At 37.4% G+C, this 21562-nt stretch overlaps 1 protein-coding gene across 1 annotated transcript in view; it reads left to right on the top strand.

Moving 5' to 3' along the window:
- plg (plasminogen) overlaps nucleotides 1-21562 on the top strand; it is a 62900-nt gene that overhangs the window by 6228 nt on the left and 35110 nt on the right. Inside the window, exons 5-9 of the mRNA XM_039748760.1 lie at nucleotides 1742-1881; nucleotides 3650-3770; nucleotides 7274-7392; nucleotides 8575-8737; nucleotides 20913-21043. Coding sequence (XP_039604694.1) covers nucleotides 1742-1881; nucleotides 3650-3770; nucleotides 7274-7392; nucleotides 8575-8737; nucleotides 20913-21043 — 674 coding nt within the window. The remainder of the gene's footprint in view (nucleotides 1-1741; nucleotides 1882-3649; nucleotides 3771-7273; nucleotides 7393-8574; nucleotides 8738-20912; nucleotides 21044-21562) is intronic.

Raw genomic sequence — 21562 nt, 5'->3', positions numbered from 1 at the left:
TATCCAGGATTCTGAAGTAATGTCTAACCTCAACCCAAGTAAAGAAATACAAAGAAGAAATTTTAAAGAAGGAAATAACTCTGAGCCACTATAAGACATGCATGCCCAGAAAAGGATAGATGAGCACCGTATTTCCTGTCTAAGAATATAAGGAAACTTTGAGCCAGAGTATAAAATTAGTATTTGGAAGGCAAAAAAAAAATTTCGGGTGTTCTTGGAAGTTCTTCTTTGGTGTTCTTGGACTAACTATAGAGTGATTCCAAATTCTGAAGCTTAGTGATCCCAGGAAGAGGCATCTTAAGTGTGGAGTTGGGAGGTAAGATTGGCAGAAATGCTCTGCTAGTGGGATGAAAACAGAAAAGGCTACAGGCAAAACAAAGAGAGAAAGAGGGAGAGGAAAGTGAAGGGAGTGTTTTAATGAAGAACTTAAGGTGGGTAAGAAGACAAGTTATCCCATCAGATGGATGTGATTAACAGAGGCAGGCACAGAGAGACAGCCAGTTTTGTTATTTTTTATTTACATTTTAATTATTTATCTTATTTTCTATATTTTTGTAGTTTATTTATTGTCTATGTTTACCTTTCTTTTGTGTCTTGCCTTTTTTAATAAATGCATATGTTTTATATGCTCTAATCTGCTTGGTATTAATCTAGTTTTGAGGAGATCTGTGTGTAATGTTTACACAGTCTAAAACATTTTTGTTTGTTTTTTCTTTTTTTATCTTTTTAAAATCATCCATTTACTTTCTGAAGCTGTCATGTCCATTATAAAGAAACTGCAAGCTTGGAGCTCTACAGGTTAACCAGGGCAGTAGTGAAAAACTAATGTTGCACAAGATGCCAGTCCATCATGGGGCATACTCAGTCAACACCTCACCAACATGTAGGCCAGTTTACATTAACCAGTTAAAATCACATGCATTCCTTTATGAAGGAATAAAGATTAATCAAAGAAGGTTGATTTGAACACAAAGCTTGAAACTGGAACTCTTAACCTGGAACTGTCTTATGCTGGTGGCACATTATACCATTTTATCTAGAAAGTATTATTAGAGACACTGACATCATCACACAGCACATTAAGTTGGCTATCAGCATGCCCTGAGCATGCTTTACTTTGAAAATTTGAAACTATCCTAGAAAGTCTGCAAATAGTCCTGTAATTTGATGTAATCCCAGGTCAACAATATCAGCAGCTTCAGTTGTTAAATTTGAGATCCCCTCCAACTAGAAATCCTCCACACTTTTAAAACCAAATTTTTGCCATTGAGTGATAATTAAAACATAATGCATAATTTGTTTCCTGTAGCAACTGGGTTAAAGATTGCTATCTAAATGCTGCTGAAACTGGGACCAAGGTTCAGTTTTTGACATATGATTTCACTAATATAATGCCACATACTTTTTCTGTGTACTTCATTTTCATTCTGAAATTAATAAAGTATATTTTGTGGATCAGCATCTTTAAATAATGAGCTAGTATAGTATGTGATGTATCCCATCTAGGATTATAGATTAGATTCTAGGATTGTAGAAAAGTTCCCACTGGGGGAAAACAAGGGAAATAATTGGAATTAAGCATGGATTCTTCTTGCTTCAAATTAAAAGATTATCTGGAGTAACTGGCAAATATGGATTTAATGAGAAAATGTTGAATATACTTTTCAAATGTTATATCCTAAAAAGCTATTCTGCTTTATTACTTATGGAAAGCTTTGCAATCTTTTTTCTTGTATTGTAGCATTACCCCAGCAACTCACCCAACGGCTGATTTGGTGTCAAACTACTGTAGAAATCCTGACAATGATCCCAATTCACCATGGTGCTACACAACAGATCCAGCTGTAAGATGGGAACACTGCTCAATACCTGACTGCAACGGTAAATCCATAATGTCATCAGTCTGTTTCTTCAAGGGATATGGCTATAGATTTTACATGTTCTCATCCTTCTTGTCTTATAACAATAGTAAAAGGACAAACTGTAGAGATGGTGAAGTACTAAAAATATTCCGACAATCATTATCAACAAACTGAACTTAAAGACATTAGTAAGAAGAGTAAGAAGCACAAAACAAAAGTGAGGCTTTTTCCAATGAAACTGAAATGGTTTAGTGCCAACAAAATATGATAGCCTTTTTTCATAAATCCTTCTTAGAATATTTTGATACATTTGCCTCTATATGTTGGCTTGTAAACAAAATAATAAGAAAAAATTCTGAACAACAAATTAAGAGTAAAGTTACTGTGCTCCAGCAGCTTTCTGTAACCGAGTTATGTCAGATGCAGATTAGAAAAGGTCAGTTCTAATCTGTCAGAATCTAGACAGATTAGACAGAATCTGATTCTAAAGCTTGAAATCTTACAATCAGGATTTAAAAACTCTTTCATTCCCAGTCCTGTAACATTTTGAATTCTAGTGGTTGTAGGGACCCTAATACAGTATACTTTATTACACCATATTGTTAGAACTCACCAGTCTTACCTGTGTGTTCTAATTATAACAATGCCAATTATTTCCTGTGCCTTAACTGACTTTCTTTTACCAATGGAAAAAATCTTTAATCCTACACTTTTCTGCTGTTAAGCAAGTTTACCTAGAATCCCAAAACATAATTTAATGAAAAGTCATACATATTTACTGTTTCCCTACTATTTTCTTTTTAATTATGAGAAAAAATTATTTGATATCCAAATCATAAAATCCACATGTTCAGTCTTGCCCTCAAATACTGGCTGTAGACCCAAGGATGTTCTTAGTCTTGCCCCTAGAACTTGATTGCAGTATTGCTGTAGATTAAATAAATAAAAAAAAAAAAAAAAGATTCCCATAACATTTTGTCAGGTTTGTGCCTGTAAAGTGTATAATATTTGTCCTGAACACAATCCATCTCTGTAAGTTATACTGGTGTATATTGGCATATTGGTGAAGTTTGTCAGATCACACTTACACTTGTGTAGTCTTAACTTAATGTATAGTTAAGAATTTCAGGTAATGAAATCTGATAAATATATTAGTAAAAATCATCATTCCAAAATTACTGTGAAAGGGTTACCCCCAGGAATGAAGCCCTTTATGTGAATCAAGTTGTCATTTGGTGAAATATGTTGCCTGATTTTTGACCTCTCATTTTACTGTGAATTGTTTTTTAGTATCAGGGATAAAAAAATAAATATATATTGTAATAGAGTTGTAACTTTGTCTGAATAAGTTTATTTGGAAATGGTGTATGTATTTCAAATTGCAAGGGCATAAGGAAAAATGCCCTATCTCTGTAGAGAAAAACATTTGTTATTTACAACAATGTAACATTTATTCAGATTTTCTGTTTATTTATTCATCACTGTAAGCATATTATTATTTGGCTGGTATGATATTTCTAAGTATGTGAGAATACAGGTAAGTAATAAAGGGGGTTATTCTTTTAAAACTAATGATATTTCCCTTTCTGAAGGAAATAAATACATTTTTGTGAGAGGCAGTAAATGCAATTATTGTATAAAGATTAAAAAACAATAGAAACAATTCTGTAGGAGCAGAAAGTTGGCCTGGCTACCACCCAGTACCTCCTAAGGGCTCTAGAGTAGGAAATTGTGAGTGCAGTAGTTGAGAGCTGTGTTTAATGATCCTTTCACTTACTGTTCTATAGAAGAGTGCATTTACTGCAGTGGAGAAGACTACCGTGGCAAAGTTTCAAAAACAGAAAATGGCTATGAATGTCAGCGTTGGGACTCCCAGTTTCCACACAAGCATGGTTACCTTCCAAATATGTAAGTGACTAACCTTTCATAAGAGACACTCATCATGTGATATCATGATGAAAACTTTCTAAGCAGGGCTTCACAGTTCAGTCTATCTAACTATGGAACTAGGTAAAAAATGTAAAAACATGTAAAATTAGCATCTGATAAAAAAAGAGTAAAGTGAATCCATGTTCCACAATGAATAGACTTGAATAAGCAGGATTAAATGTGACATAATGTTGGCTTGTGTTGTTGTCTTTTCAGTGTTATTAATTATTAGGGCATGTTTTCAGCATGGGTTTATGAGAGGAAGATCTTGCCAAACTAATATTTTAGAATTTTTGAACAGGAAACTGCAAAAGTCAACAAAAGAAAGGCATACAGCATAATTTACTTAAACTTTCAAAAAGCCCAAGATGCAGTCACACACCAAACATTAATTTTGAAACTAGAAACTGCACAGATAACCTTCAAAACGGGATATGAAGTTGATTAACTAGCAGGTGACAAAGAGCACAGATAAGGGGAGAATGCTCTACATGGAATGATGACATCAGTGGAGTCCTTTCATTGCCCAGTCATGTGTCTATTACTTTTTCTGATTTATATTAATAACATTAATTTTATTGTTACAAAACTTTTAAATTTGAAGAATGGCAGAGACTGAGGAGAAAGCAAAAGCAATTCAAAAAAACTTGAACAAGTCTCAGAACTGGGCAAAAACTTGGAAAATGTAGGTTAATGTAGAAAAACACAAGTGCTACACATGGTAAAAAGGAATGTCGATTATAAATACAAGCTGTGAGACACTGTACTACAGGAAGCAAACTTTAAACAGGATTTGAGGGATTATGTTGACACATCTCATCATCTGAGCAATGTACAGAAGCTATTAAAAGACAAATAAAATGTTAGGTTAGATAATAAAAAACTATATTATAAATAAAGGGATGTTGTGCTTAGACTGCACTTTTAAAAATAATGGTTCCTTAATGCCACTTTACTGGGTTGTGTGATTCCATTGCTTGACAAACAACTTTCTAAATTTGGGAAGGGTTCTTTACGTATGAAATTGTTTTTTGGGCTTTAGAAATGACTCTAATGTGGATAAAACAGGAATATTTGATTATTAGACTATCTAGCAGGATGCTAAGAGATCAAGAAAATCTGAACTCGTCTGTGTTTTGTTTGTAGCAAGAGTCCTTTTAAAATCAGGCACACACTGGAATTTAAAAATTTTGTTACCATCTATTTATATTCATTTATGAAGTCTGTTATGCATCTAAACAAACAGAGATTAGCTCTGGAGCCTTCAAGAGGATGATTCTTTAGGGAACCAAATATAAACTGCTCAAAAAAATTAAAGGAACACTTTGAAAACACATCAGATCTCAATGGGAAAAAGAAATCCTCCTGGATATCTATACTGATATAGACTGGGTAATGTGTTAGGAACGAAAGGATGCCACATCGTTTGATGGAAATGAAAATGATCAACCTACAGAGCCCTGAATTCAAAGACGCCCCAAAAATCAGAGTGAAAAAATTATGTGGCAGGCTAGTCCATTTTGCCAAAATTTAATTGCAGCAACTCAAAATTGTACGCAGCACTTTGTATGGCCCCTGTGTTCTTGCATACATGCCTGACAACATCGGTGCATGCTTCTAATGAGATGACAGATGGTGTTGTGGGGGATCTCCTCCCAGATCTGGACCAGGGCATCACTGAGCTCCTGGACAGTCTGAGGTGCAACCTGGTGGCATTGGATGGACCAAAACATAATGTCCCAGAGGTGTTCTATTGGATTTAGGTCAGGAAAGTGTGGTGGCCAGTCAATGGTATCAATTCCTTCATCCTCCAGGAACTGCCTGCATATTCTCACCACATGAGGCCAGGAATTGTCGTGCACCAGGAGCCACTGTACCAGCATAGGGTCTGACAATGGGTCCAAGGATTTCATCCTGATACCTAATGGCAGCCAAGGTGCCTTTGTCAAGCCTGTAGCGGTCTGTGTGACCCTCCATGGATATGCCTCCCCAGACAATCATTAACCCACCACCAAACTGCTCATGCTGAATGATGTTACAGGCAGCCTAATGTTCTCCATGGCTTCTCCAGACCCTTTCACTTCTGTCACGTGCTCAGGGTGAACCTGCTCTCATCTGTAAAAAGCACAGGGCACTAGTGGTGCATCTGCCAATTCTGGTATTCTATGGCGAATGCCAATCGAGCTGCATGCTGCTGGGCAGTGAGCTCAGGGCCCATTAGAGGACATGGGGCCCTTGGGTCACCCTCATGAAGTCTTTCTGGTTGTTTGGTCAGAGACATTCACACCAGTGGCCTGCTGGAGGTCATTTTGTAGGGCTCTGGCAGTGCTCATCCTGTTCCTCCTTGCCCAAAGGAGCAGATACTGGTCCTGCTGATGGGTTATGGACCTTCTATGGCCCTCTCCAGCTCTCCTAGAGTAACTGCTTGTCTCCTAGAATCTCCTCCATGCCCTTGAGACTGTGCAGGGAGACACAGCAAACCTTCTGGCAATGACACGTATTGATGTGCCATCCTGGAGAAGTTGGACTACCTGTGCAACCTCTGTAGGGTCCAGGTATCGCCTCATGCTACCAGTAGTGACCTTCATTATTCTCCACTCTAAAGCATATCTCCACTTCTCCAGGGTCTCCTAAACCTGCTCCCTACTCTCGCTACAGATCACAATGTCATCAACAAACATCATAGTCCAAGGGGACTCCTGTCTAATCTCACCTGTCAACCTGTCCATCACCACTGCAAATAAGAAAGGGCTCAGAGCCGATCCCTGATGTAATCCCACCTCCACATTGAATGCATCCGTCACTCTACTGCAGAACTCACCACTGTCACACTTCCCTCATACATATCCTGTACAACTCTTACATACTTCTCTGTCACTCTTGACTTCCTCATACAATAAAAATATATTTGCTGCCCAGTAATAAAATTAAAAGTCAGGTAGGGCCATGTCACCTTCTGCTTTAGGTTTTTTAGATTATAATGCCTATTCAAATTTCAATTAATTATTCCTTTAAACATTGGCTATGTAAACTGCTACACTGATGGTGATGTGCAGTGCTCACATGTGCACAATAATCAAAAACTGACTGGATGTCTTTTATTGAATTACTAACAAGCCTATTATTTTTAAGCCATGTTTCCCTTTAATGCAAATTAGCCAAAATAGATAAATTGCTCAATCAACTTCAAAAAAGATACTTGGGACATTCTTTTTCTAATTAAGCGTGCACTAGAGATAGCAGTTTTTATACTAACAATGACTAAGATATATAAATTAAAATTAACATTTTTATATATTGAATTTATAAGCTATCCCCCTCTGACATTGTAGAACTGAAAATTTTAGCATTTGCCCGGCTTCCATTGCATTCAGAATTGGCCATATTCTAAGTGTGTGGTTTGTCAATCAAACAGATCTCTTTATTTACATTATTTAAATTCACTTTGTTTAAATCAACTTTATCATTGCTATAATCACTAGTTTACCAGACAAATACCTGGAAGAGAACTATTGCCGAAATCCAGATGGAGAGCCTCGACCATGGTGCTTCACAACAAACCCTAACAAACGCTGGGAGCTATGTGCTCTCCCTCGATGCAGTAAGTGGTAACTCTTTTCATGATTTAGTTTTTTTTTTAGTCATTTATTGTGATGGTTCCTTCAACATGAGCAGATATGAAAAGCATTTGTGCTGGCACCAATTTTTCTGGTAATCCTTCCACTAACCTGCTTTATTATTGACAAAAACACAATCCTTTCTCTTTTATAAATGAAATAATGTATGTTTTGCATCATATTTTTATAATACAAAGTGGTGGAAGGTGCAAAGTATAGCTAAGGTTTGTGCATGTGAAAATTGTTCAGCTCTTCCATGCTACATGCATCCAGTAAGAAATGTGCATACCTCCAATCCAGGTAAAGTAGCAGAAATGAGTCAAACCTCATTTTTTTTGTTTTTTACTAATCTTCCTTGACAGATTGTAATTTGAAAATGCCCATTTAGTAAATCTGTGTGATATCCATGGACAGTTTCTGAATGTAACTGGACCATTAAGGAAATAGTAGAACTGGTTGTCTTAGTATGCAGCCAGTTCTCTTATAGATTACAATGCCCTTCAAAAAGATGAATTTATTTTTCTTACCTCAAAAGAAGTGTAAAAGACATATGAACAAAATAATATAAACCTGGACAAAAACCGAGTGGTTGCCCAAAATTATGATGCTCAGCAGATATAGTCTGAAAATAATTTTTGTTATGATATACCATTTGTTTTCCTCTGGAATATCTACATTATAACATCACTTTGACTAACATGAAGGTTCCATCAGATCTATTTAATAACACAGTATCTGCAGATTGGTTACAGTTACATTTTTTGCTATTTGTAATAATTCTTCAGTTTCATAATGTCAAATAATAGGATGCCACTAAAAAAATTAAGAGCTCAATTAGATATAGTTGACAATTAGGATATAGGTGGTGATTATTTGTAACAGTTTTTTTTATTGAGGAAAATATGTTTATATATTTTTTGCTGTAATTTTTAAGATGTGGTTTCATCCTCGGTCTTGTAATGTTTGTTTCCAACCAGTTGAAAATGTCTAGTATATGTCAGATCTCAAGGAGCTGGCAAAGTTAAATGGGATTTGATTGGCAGAGCTCATCCAGGGCATTTGGAGGGTGGAATAAGTAGGGGAAGAGATCAAACAAGAATGATGGAGACCTATAAGCTTGCATTAATAGTATATTATCAACAGTGATTCATGCTCTTTCGTTATAGCTTCCAAGCCTCCAGAAATTATTTCGGAAGTGAGCTGTATCACAGGAGAAGGAAATGCCTACCGTGGGACAATAGCAGTGACTGAGAATGGGAAGACATGTCAGGCTTGGAATGCACAAAGTCCTCATAAACATTCCAGAACTCCAGAAAATTATCCTTGCCAGTAAGTCTTCTTTTTAAGTTTCTTTCTTTTTTTACTGTTTTTGCATTACAGTAGAATATAAAAGATACAAATTCTGTGGTAAAGGATACAAAACAGTTCATATATGGTCTAACATACACTGGTAATTCCTTAACATATGGCATAATTTCCAGCGTACTTTAGTCCACACTCCAAGTCTGAAAAAAGGTAATGTTTCATATATTTAGTTTAAACAGACTTTCCATAAACCGATCAGCCAGAACATTAAAACCACTTGGCTAATATTGTGTAGGTCTCCCTTATGCTGGCAAAATATGACCTATCGAGGCATGAACTCCACAAACCCTCTGAAGGTGTCATGTGGTATCTGACACCTATAAGTTGCAAGTTTGGGCCAGCATGGATCGAAACTTGTTTTTCCAGCACATCTGACAGATGCTTCATTGGATTGAGATCTGGAGAATTTGGAACCCAAATCTACACCTTGAACTCTTTGTCATGTTCCCAATGAAAGTAGTCACTTCCTTCAGGAAATACCTTTGCCATGAAGGGGTGTATGTGGCCTGCAGTAATCTTTAGGTAGGTGGTACATGTCAAAGTAACATCCACATAAATACCAGGACCCAGATTTTCCCTGTAGGACATTAACCAGAGCATCACATTGCCTTCGCTGGCTTCCCCTTTCCTACAATGCATTCAGTTGCCATCTCTTCACCAGGTAAATTCACCCTTCACCCTTAACAGGTGCCATTGTAGCAAGATAAATAATGTTATTCACTTTACCTTTCAGTAGCATTAATGTTGAGGCAGATTGATGTATAAATTCTGTGTGTCTGGTATACAAGTGAAAGTAATTAAAGGCAGTGACTTTTTATTTTTGGTTGCTAGATCACTAATTATTAAGTGACAAGATGAGATTCTGCAAAGGTAAATGTACATGAAAACCTAAAAAGAATATTTAAACTGAGATCTCTTAACAAAGTCAGAATCAGGGTCAAAGGCAGAAACATGTAAAATCAAAAAAGAAATCCTAAATCCCACTGGTACAATGAAGTTTTAAGGTAAAAGGAACAAAAAAACTGCAGTGTACCCTCATCCTTTCAATAAAATAAGACAAACAAGTTCAGCTTGCACATTCTTGTATATTAGAGTGGTGACTGTGACATCATTAATTTATATAGGCATGTGCATAGCAAGTAGCAATGGCACCTAGAGCACTGCAATGTTTAACTGAAGTACACCCTGTGTCATCATCAAGTAGTAGTGCTGCAAACACCAAACATTAACAAAATAAATATGAGAGGGAGTACTGCCTGCAATGGGTAGGAGCAATTTTAAATGAAAAAGGAATTGGGAGAGCTCACTAAGTCAAAATAAAAAACAAAGGTCAAAACTCTGAAGATGTGAAATAAGTTAACAAAGGTCAGGACATGAAAGTCAGGATACATTGCAGGGATTTACAAAAAAAGGAAACTCGTAATCAGAGACAAATCAAGCAGTAATTAAACGAAGCCAAAGAACAGAAGAAGAATTCATAACTAGAAAATTCTAAAAAAAAAATTATCATAAAGTTTTTTTGTTTTTTTTTAAGACAAATCTGAAATCTTAGGTGATTGGGGGAGGCAGAATACACAAGCTGACCTTTGTACAGTTGGCAATTCTAATCTTCTTGGCAGGAAGCAGCATAGCAACCTTCAATAAAAAGTAGACACTGCAGGAGAATGTAATTAGTTTTCAACATTGTTAAAAACACTTATAAACAAAAATAAATATAGCCACTGAATTTTTTGGTCTTTGAAACTTAGGAAATGATGTTCAAGAAAGGGTAAAACACAAAGGAACAGTTAATGACCGGCCAAATCATGGCAAGGGTCAGACAAAATGCTAGAAATCAGTATATAAAATGACAGAAGAATTAGTACATAAAAACTGTTAAACACGCTTTTATCCTGATACTGCAGAGTAATGTCAGAAGAAGATAACGACAGCTCTACTTAAGAAAAAAAGCAATAACATTCAGACATGAAAATGTAGTAATTCTGCTGCAGACAGTAAAGAACATGCAAGATAACATTTGTTTCTGATCATCTGAGTCTTTAAATGCAGGTTATGTATATGGTGACAATTGTATCTACTGGAAGGTAGCCTTTACCAACAGCTTGAGATTTGAGGTCTTTCACTGCAACTCTTGACCATAGCCCACTTAGGAGAGTCAAGAAGGCCATGGTTAATTCATGTCTAGCAAGCCCTGAGCTGGGAGAAAAACTTGTATAATTACTGTATATACTTGTTGAAAGTGGCACTAATGAGTAATGCAAACACCCCCTCAGTGGCTTATTATTGGGTGAAGCAGTTAATGAAATTATATAAAAATCTGTTGCCAATTCATTCTTGTCTTTATTAAGGCAACTTGAATGCCAAAAGCATATACCTGTATATTCCTCCTAATCTGTTGCTGCTGCAGCAATGAAATTTACTTTCATAAGAAGCATTCTTGAGGTAAAGCTTGTTCTTCTTTACCATTCTAACAAAGGAAAAATTGTCTGGAATTAATATCATACACCAAAGCAGGCTATATGACCAGTCACTAATTAGGGATCGATGAGAGGCTGGGCTGGTCTAGTAATACTAAGGAACTATAGAAAGGGCAGATTAGATTTTTTTTCCTTAAGAGGCTGTGCTTCCCTAATCTGAGTAGTGACATCTTTTACAAATTTTACAACTCTGTGTGGGCCAGTGCAATTTCCTATGTTGTCAACTGCTGGGTGGATAACATCACTCTAAGAGTAGCCCACAGAATCAACAAGCTGTTTAAAAAGATAGGATCACTTATGGGATGCACTTTAGAAACCCTGGTGGGGTTTATGAACAATGTAGCACATTCTCTGTCTGACACACTAACACAATTTCTTTCAACCAACAAATTATTTAGCAGAAGTGTGTGAAGAAACCTTTATACAAACAGCAACACACCTTTATAATGTTTCTCTGTGACTCTGACTGCTCTTTTCTGTCATAAGCTTTCTTTATTTTTAATTATTTTTCTTTTTAGTCCTTTTGGAGGTTTATATTTGACAATTTTAAAGTATATTTACTAAGCTTCTGCAAAAAGCCAAATTTTCCCCTTGGTACAAATATGACTCTTCCTCAGAATATTAAAGATGCTTTCCCATTAGAACATCAGAACAATCTAGACAATAACAGGTCATTCAGGACACAACAAAGCTCACCAGTCCTATCCCCTTAATTCTTCTAAAAAAACATCCAATCTACTTTTAAAAGTCCCTAAAGTCTTACTGTCTACCACGCTACTTGGTAGTTTATTACAACTGTCTATGGTTCTATGTGCAAAGAACAACTTCCTAATGATTATGCGAAATTTACCTTTAATAAGTTTCCAATTGTGTCCTCATGTTCTTAATTAACTCACTTTAAAATAACAGTCTCAATCCGCTATACTAATCCTCTTCATAATTTAAACATTTCAATCATGTCACCTATTAATGTTCTTTTGCTTAAACTGAAAACCTCTTTTAATCTTTCTTCATAATTCATCCCCTGTAACCTTGAGCCTGGTCACTCTTTTCTGGACCCTTTCTATTGCTGTAATATCCTTTTTGTAGCCTGGGTACCAAAACTGCACACAATACTCCATTTGAGGCCTCACCAGTGCATTATAAAGCTTCAGCATAACCTCCTTGGACTTATACTTCACACATTGTGCTATTGATTACATAGCAGAAATCAAAACCTTGTTTTCTTCAAAATAATTCTTAAATTAAATAGTGACAAAACTGAGGTTCTCATCATTGGTACAAAATCAACATTATCCAAAACTGATCATTTATCTTTTGTTATTGATAATTGCTCTGTCTCTCCTTCACCACAGGTTAAGAGTCTGGGTGACATTCTTGACAGTACTTTCTCTTTTCAGTCCCACATCTGGTCTGCATATTTCTTTTTATTCATTTTATTGTAATCATTCCATACAAATCGATCAATTTTTACAAAAAATAGGATTGAAAACAAGTCAACCCCCACCCCTGAGAGAGAGAGCATGGCCAACAGGGTAGAACTTAAGGCTTGTAAACATACCTAAATTGATGAGTTTGATAGGCCAATAGAGATGAATGGAGAAGAAAAAGAAACGTGGAGATAATTGCTTCCTCGGTGCTTTAAGTGCTTATTCTATGAAAATGAAAAACTCTGTGCAGATCCTCTAACTGAGTATTTGATTTTTTCCAATTTCAAATAGTATAACACATCGGTTTCCCACTGGCTTGAAAGAGGAGAGTTAGGATTCTTCCAGTTTAGCAAAATAAACCTGCGTGCCAAAAGTGTAGTGAATGCAACCACAGTTTGTTTGTCCTTCTCCACAGTAAACCCATCTGGAAGAACACCAAACATAGGTGTTCTTGGGTTCATGGGTTAGGAGGGATTGTGACACCAAGGCTGTCTGAAAGGTAATTACAAAGTTTGGTCCAAAATGATATTAATTTGGTGCAGGTCCAAAACATGTGACCCAGTGAGGCTGTGACTTGACTGCAGTGTTCGCAGGCTGAATCCTGCCCTGGAAAAATTTTGTAGAGTTTTAGGTGAGACAGATGTGCTTGATATATAATTTTGAGTTGAATAATTGTATGCTTTGCGCATATGGAGCTCCAGTGAATTCTCTGCATTGCTATTTTTCACTCCTTTTCTGATATATTGATTAAGAGATTTTTTCCCAGTTTCCTCTTGGATCTTTGAAAGGAAGGGACTGTAAAATAATTTTATATATTGCAGAGATGGTGTTTAAGTCCTTAAAATTAAGCAATATTTTTTCCAGCATGGATGAGGGTGCAAGATGAGGAAAATCGGGAAGGTTCTGTTTAACAAGGTTCTTAATTTGAAGATAGTGAAAGAAATGTGTAGCTGGAAAGTTAAATTTGGAATGTAATTGTTCATAGGATGCAAAGATGTTGTCTCTATAAAGATCTCTAAGCAAGTTAATCCCAAATTTTTTCCAGATATTAAAAACTGCATATGTTTGCGAGGGTTGAAAGAGGTGGTTCTCTTGCAGAGGTGCCACAGATAAAAGCTTCTTCATCTTAAAACGCTTTCTACATTGGTTCTATATTCTGAGTGAGTGAAGCACAATTGGGTTATCAGTATATTGCCGATAACTTGCATTTGCAGGGAATATAAAGAAGTACTGCAGGATTTTACTTCTATTGCGGACCAGGCCTGTTTATGTTAAGCTATTTGTGTCCAGGTTTTCATAGCTTGTATGATTGCTTCCCAGTTATAAAACTGAAAGTTGGGTAGAGACGTGCCACCTTCTGTCTTGGGTCTTTGTAGGGTCGCTCTTTGGATATGTGGATTTTTTGAGTTCCACATGAATGAGGTTATTGTTGAATCTATTTGCTTAAAAAATGATTTATTGATGTATATTGAAATGTTTTAAAATAAAAAAAGAAGCTTAGGAAGAATATTCATCTTAACAATGTTAATTCTTCCAGCTAGAGTGAGATGAAGGGTTGACCATCTATGCAAGTCTTGCTTAATTTTTTCCATGAAGACGGTGAAATTTTGTTGATAAAGAGCTTTGTGTTTACTTGTAATGTTTACCCCTAGGTATTTAAACTGATCTGCAATGATAAATTGAGATTTTACTGGAAAGAGTACACTTTTATTCAGATTAATTCTGAGACCATAGATCTTTTTAAATTCTGTAAGTGCTGTTAAGACTGCAGGCACAGAATTTTGTGGGTCTGATATACTGTATACAGTACCATATCATCTGCATATAGAGAAGTTTTCTGTTCCAGTCCTTCTCTGATAATCCTCTTTATTTGATCAGCATTTTGACAGGTTAAATGGCGATGGCAAATAGCAGTGGTGACAAGGGCATCCTTGTCTGGTACCACGTTCTAGTTTAAAGTAGTCTGAACAAAAGTTGTTAATACAAACTGAAGCTTCTGGATTGATATACAGTAGTTTGATCCATCCACAAATGTTCGGGCCAAACCCAAATTTCCCTAATGCAGTGAAAAGGTATTTCCAGTCAATTGTGTCAAATGCTTTTTCTGAGTATATTACATTAAAGTGGCGTCAAAGATTGGAAGATAAGTGTCGACCCTTGATAAATCCAGTTTAATCTTGTAATATTACCAAAGGCAGCACTTTCTCCATCCTTCTAGCTATGGTTTTTGAGAGTATCTTAACATCATTAATTCAGAAGTGAAATTGGTCTGTATGATGTACATTGTAATAAGTCCTTATTTTGTTTAGGCAAAAAGTTTGAGGTAGAATTTGATTGTCTCTAGCTTCTATAAATGTTGCTAATAGGAGGGGAGCTAGCTGAGCGGAGAATCTATACTAATAAAAAGAAAAACCCTCACTGACTGACTGACTGACTGACTGACTGACTCACTCACTCACTCACTCACTCACTCACTCACTCATCACTAATTCTCCAACTTCCTGTGTAGGTAGAAGGCTGACATTTGGCAGGCTCATTCCTTACAGCTTAGTTACAAAAGTTAATCAGGTTTCATTTCGAAATTCTACACGTAACGGTCCCGATGTACGTACTTATTTCAGTGGTATGATGCCACTGTCGGCCGCCATATTGAACTTTCCAACGTCACTAATTCTCCAACTTCCCGTGTAGGTAGAAGGCTGACCCCATCTTCACGAAATTTGGTAGGCAGCTTCCCTGTGCTAACTGAAACCGTGTAGGTAGAAGGCTGAAATTTCCTTACAGCTTACTTACAAAAGTATAGCAGGTTTCATTTCGAAATTCTATGCGTAATGGTCATAACGGTCGACAACGTTATTTATGGCCCCATCTTCACGAAATTTGGTCGGCGGCTTCCCTGCGCTAACTGAAACCAATGTACGTACTTATTTCAGTGGTATGACGCCACGTTCATATTGAACTTTCCAACGGTCTTTGTTACTTATGGGCCCATCTTCAAGAAATTTGGTACGCAGGTTCCCAACGCTAACTGAATCCTACTTACGTACATATATACATCCATAGCCTGCAGCTCGGTCACCGTGTGAGGCGGCGTTGGGTCCCTCATCCCAATGCCTCCCACGTTGTTGGCTGCCTGCCTATATAAGGCCGTCTGTCGCTCTGGTCTCTACATTCCCTTCCTTGCTTCGCCACGGGATTCACGTCTCCCTGCTGATAACTACAGCCTTTTTATTTAATCCACGGCTTCTCCGCTGTTTTATTGTTAGTTTATTACGATTATAGTTATTGTGTAGGTATTTTAGACTTACTTTACATTTACCGAGTGGTTTCCATGCCCGGAGATGGCACCAGCCTTTTCCATTCTCTTTATTACATATTGCACGGCCATATCAGGCTCACTCTTGATATCCAGAGGAACATTTTGTCTTATGTATTGAATGACTGGGACAGGTTCAAGGTGTGGACTGATGACGGCACCGGAGACAATTATACTACACAGGAGCACTATAAGAGTGAAATGCTTAAGCCCTTCACCTATGGTTCTGCATGTGAGTTGATGGCTGCCGCTGAATTGTTCGGTTGTCGCTTTCAAGTGTACCGAAATGGCCAAATATTCTACACCTTTGGACAACTGCCAATGTCTCTAAAACATCTTAGATTCGCAGGTGACGATTTCAGTAGTTGACATTTTGATGTTTATGAATGCTTAAGCTCTCAAAAGCTGGATGCAAAGTTATCAATGAAACCAGTTGTATTTGGCGATTCTGAATTGGCCCTAGTGTGTGCTTGGTGTGTGGGTGTGTTTGTGTGTGTCCTGCGGTGGGTTGGCACCCTGCCCAGGATTGGTTCCTGCCTTGTGCCCTGTGTTGGCTGGGATTGGCTCCAGCAGACCCCCGTGACCCTGTATTCGGATTCAGCGGGTTAGACAATGGATGGATGGATGGATGTTTACAACACTTAACAGATGCCGAATGTCACTTGAACACAAAAAGTCCTGCAAATACTGTCGTAATTGAAACAAACCATGAAACACAAACTGATTATGACAGCAGCAATCCAAGCTGTGAGATTTGTGGCAAGATTGCTTTTCACATGGCCAACTGTACGTTGCATGCTCAAGAGTAAACTCAGCACACAGCTTGGTCATATTACAACCTGAGGGCCGAACTGACAACGTGGCATACAAAGAGATCCTTAACAAATAATTATTGGTATATTTTCCCTCAGTTTAAAAAGGATTACTTTTCTTCTTAATTAAAATTTTAAGACAGTACTTCGCCGCTGCGAAGCGCGGGTATTTTGCTAGTTTCTTATAAAATTCTGCAGGGTAGCCATCAGGGCCTGCTGCTTTCCCGCAATGATTTGACTTTATAGCATCTTCATATTTCTACTTGCTTAACATTAATTGTATTCACCCCTCCTTCACTCCCCACACCACTGCTATCCTTGTTCATAGCCTTGTCACTTCTCATCTGGATTATTGCACTTCCCTTTTCTTTGGACTTTCTTGCAAATCTCTTTATAAGCTTCAACTGGTCCAGAATTCAGCTGCCGACATCATTACTAGAACCCCCTCTAGTCACCATATCACTACTGTCTTGCAGCAGCTTCACTGGCTTCCAGTTAAGTTCCGCATTCAACTGAAAATTCTTCTGTTAACTTTTAAGGCTATCTACAACCTTGCCCCTCAATATCTGTCTGACCTCCTCCATGTTGCCATTCCTTCCCGCACCCTTAGAGCCTCTTCCTCCATCCACTTGACTGTCAGCCCTTGCCTGTCTTACCACCATGGGGAGCAGAGCATTCAGTTGCTCTGCTCTCCAGCTCTGGAACTCACTACCATCTGAGCTTAGAAATATTGAATCATTCTCACTTTTCAAATTCTAAACTTAAAACTCATTTGTTTAAGACTGCTTTTTCTCTTTGATTACAATTGCTCTGTCTGATTTAAATTTTTGTATTTTAGTTTTGTTTATAATGTATAACGGGATATTATTTTCCATTTTCCAGTCCTTCAGAATCACAGGGAGTTCCTAAAAATATGTGTCAAGGGTTTATATATGTACTTGCTAGCCTCTTTAAGAACTCAAGGGTAAATATTATCTGGTCCTGGTGGTTTGTTTTATGTCAGTCTATTCAATCTGAGCAGTACTTCTCCCTCTACAATTTCTAAATTACTTAGAGCCTCCTTAGTAGTCCCATTTACTGCTGGCAGGTTATCCATTTCCTAACTTGTGAAGACCTCAAAAAAATGCAAGTTTAGAGCATCTGCTATTTCACCGTCTGTATCTTTTAATTCCCCTTTACTATTCCTGATGCACTTCACCTCCTCCTTGTCTGTTCTTTTACTACTAAAATACAGTATTGAAAGAATCTCCTCAAGTCATCTTTTACCTTATCTGCTATATTCCTCTTCAGCTGTCTTTTAGCTTTCCTAATATCCCTCTTAATGGTTGTCCTCATGTTTTCATATGCCCAATGATTCACTTTGAGTTATTAGTCTTATATGTTGTTTTTTTCCTTTGTAGCCTCTTTTTAACTCTATACTGTATTAACCCAATGTATTAATAATTTCCTATTAATCCGAAATTAAGGTATATACCTGTCCTACATTACATGTAAAACATTTTTAAACCTGTTCCACTGTTCCTCAACTGTCTCCATAGTTAAAAGGTTATCCCAGTCTATCCTCCTTAGACTTTGGCGCATCTGCTCAAAATTTGCCCTACCAAAGTTAAACTTAATAATTTTAGTCTTTACATCCACACTCTTACAAAACGCTGAGACCTGAATTATATTATGGTCACTTGACCTTAGAGGTTCAATAACATCTACACCCTCAATTCTACCCTGATTATTACAAAATACTAAATTCAGACAGGCTTCACCCCACGTTGGTGCTTTAACATACTGAGTTAAAGAACAGTCACTGGTTACTTCTAAAAACTCCTGCTCTTGTGCTCCGCCATTTGCAAGGTTATCTCAGCTAATATTTGGATAGATAAAGTTCCTCACGAGTATAATATCTCCCTGTAAACTTGCCTTTTTAATATTACTGAAAAGATGTGTGTTAAAATTACTGTCTGCATTGGGTGGTCTATAACACTCTCCTAAAATAAAGCCTCTTGCCCTAATGCTTTCCAGGTGAGGTGACATGTCCTCACTAAGATGGGGCTCATCATCAACTGAAGAGGACTTGCATTTAAATTCTGTTTGACATAAACAGCAACCCCACCTGTTTTCTGATTCTGTCTGTCCTTCCAGAAAATGTGTATCTCTCTATGTTATACTCATACCCATCTTTGTTATTTAGTCAGGTTTCCATTATTGTTATATAATCATAATTGTATTCTGTTATATACCAACTCCAACTCACTTGCCTTTTTATTGATACTTCTAGCATTAAGGCAAGCTATTTTTAATGTGTTACTCCTTCTACATTTAAGCATTGGGTTAGAATTTACATTACTATGCATTTTTATTTCTACACTGTTGTTTGCTCCTCCATGTATAGTTGTAAACCTGGCCTGTCTTAAACTCCCTGCTCCTACATTCCCTAGTTTAAACAATCCTCAACTAACCTATTTATATGCCTCCCCAATACATTGGTGCCTCTCTGGTTCAGGTGTAACCCGTCATGGCGGAATAGGTCCCACCTGTTCCAAAAAGAGCCCCAATACTCCTTAAACCTATACCTTTCTACCCTGCACCAAGATTTGGGCTGTTAAGCTTTCTAATCTCCTCAATCTTACCTGGACTGGCGCATGGCACATGTAGAACTTCAGAGAAGACTACCTTGTCAGTTCTGCTCCTCAGCCTGGCACCTAACTCTGAATTTGGATTGCAGAACTGACAGACTACCCTTATGTATGTCATTTGTTCCAACATGTACAATGACAACTGGATTCACCCCTGCCATGGCCAAGAGCCTGTCCATCCTTCCAGGGAGGTCATTCACTTGTGTACCCAGAAGGCAACAAACCAGGCAAGACTTTCTGACTCTGGAACAAACCTGTGGTTCAATTCCCCTAATGATTGAGTCCCCAACTATCACTACCTCTCTCTTTCAGACAGCTAGATTTGAGGTGGCCTGTTGGGGCTCTTTGTCCCTGCCTACCAACTCAGAATCATCAGAAACACCATCCAGCTCTGCAAGAATCTGAAAACAGTTTGACACTTCTAATTCTGGGGTTGAAGCCCCAGGATGGTGTGCACACTTTACCATGCGCTTTGTGATTGTGACCCACCAATCTCTACCTGTCTGCTATGGACTCTCCTCCCACGCCACCTTAGGGATGCACACTATCTCTCTGAAGGACACCTGGGCCAGATCCACCAATTCTCTACTACAATACAGACCAACCAGTTCCTCCTCCAGTTCAGTGACCCTGAGCTTGAGGTACTGGAGCAGCTGGCATCTCCTGCAGATGTAGCACTCATATATGACTGGCTCCTCTAGGCCATCATCTAAAAGTCCAACATCCAACAGGACTTGCATTGCACTAGCCTCATTATTAAAATTTGATTCAGGATTACTAAAATTGCCTTAAGATTTTCTTTTTTCTAAATTAAAAGATTTAACTTAAATTGCAAAACTTAAAGTTGTACAGACTAGTCCTTTTGCAGGAGCCTTTCTTCCACACAAACAATAATTCTTACCCACTGCTAGCTTCTTAACCTACTTAAATATATCCACAGTTGCCTTTACAGTGTAAAGCCATTATCTGCTACAGAATGTCCCTGTTTCAGCAGGAGCCACTTTATAAGATATGACCATACCTCTAAAAAGCAGTCAGTCCTATTTAGTTCCTCTGAAAATTTTAATATTGCAATCTTGTCTGATAAACTTATGCATTTTTATCTCCAAGAGCATTGTCACATATGTCTGGTAATTTTCCATTATAAGGACTTAAAAATCTCAATTCATGACAAATGGCATAGGCTAAAGTAATTCTTAAGTGTTTATTTGGTACCCTGATCATTGAAAACATAACTCCTTTATAAAGTTAAACTTTTATATAATCAGACGGCTACCTTTTACCATTACGTTAGTCTTGCATCCTGTTCTTCTTCTTTTTGACCTGCTATTTGTATTAGTAGAGTTTTATTAGAGACAATATGTGTAATCTGTATCTATGCACTTCAGGCATGACTCTGAGGCCCTAATTTCTTCTAGTCTGCCTTTATTTCTTCATTCTTCTTCACTGCTAATTTTTAGCACTTTTCTTCCAGAGCACTGGAGAACAACTACTGCCGAAATCCTGATGGTGCAAGAATGCCCTGGTGTTATACAACAGACTCAAATACACGATGGGAATATTGTCATGTACCAAAATGCAATGCAGAGGCTGAAACTGAAATAGGTAAGTGGTCAGCTATACTTGATACAACCTCATAGCCCTTGCTTATCTCCCACTCAGAAACAGGCATACTTTAACATATCTCCTTAGAAGGAGAGAAAAAAAGTACTACAGGCTCCCCTTCCAGTACTTACAGTTGTGCTTGAAAGTTTGTGAACCCTTTAGAAATTTCTATATTTCTGCATAAATATGACCTAAAACATCATCAGATTTTCACTCAAGTACTGAAAGTAGATAAAGAGAAACCAGTTAAACAAATGAGACAAAAATATTATACTTGGTCATTAATTTATTAAGGAAAATGATCGAATATTCCATATTTGTGAGTGGCAAAAGTATGTGAACCTCTAAGATTAGCAGTTAGTTTGAAGGTGAAATTAGAGTCAGGTGTTTTCAATCAATGGGATGACAATCAGGTGTGAGTGGGCACCCTGTGGTATTTAAAGAACAGGGATCTAACAAAGTCTGCTCTTCACAACACATGTTTGTGGAAGTGTATCATGGCATGAACAAAGGAGATTT

Source organism: Polypterus senegalus, chromosome 3 (genome assembly GCF_016835505.1).
Source record: "Polypterus senegalus isolate Bchr_013 chromosome 3, ASM1683550v1, whole genome shotgun sequence".
Classification (NCBI taxonomy): Eukaryota; Metazoa; Chordata; class Cladistia; order Polypteriformes; family Polypteridae; genus Polypterus; species Polypterus senegalus.
This window is presented reverse-complemented; position numbering and strand designations above follow the sequence as displayed.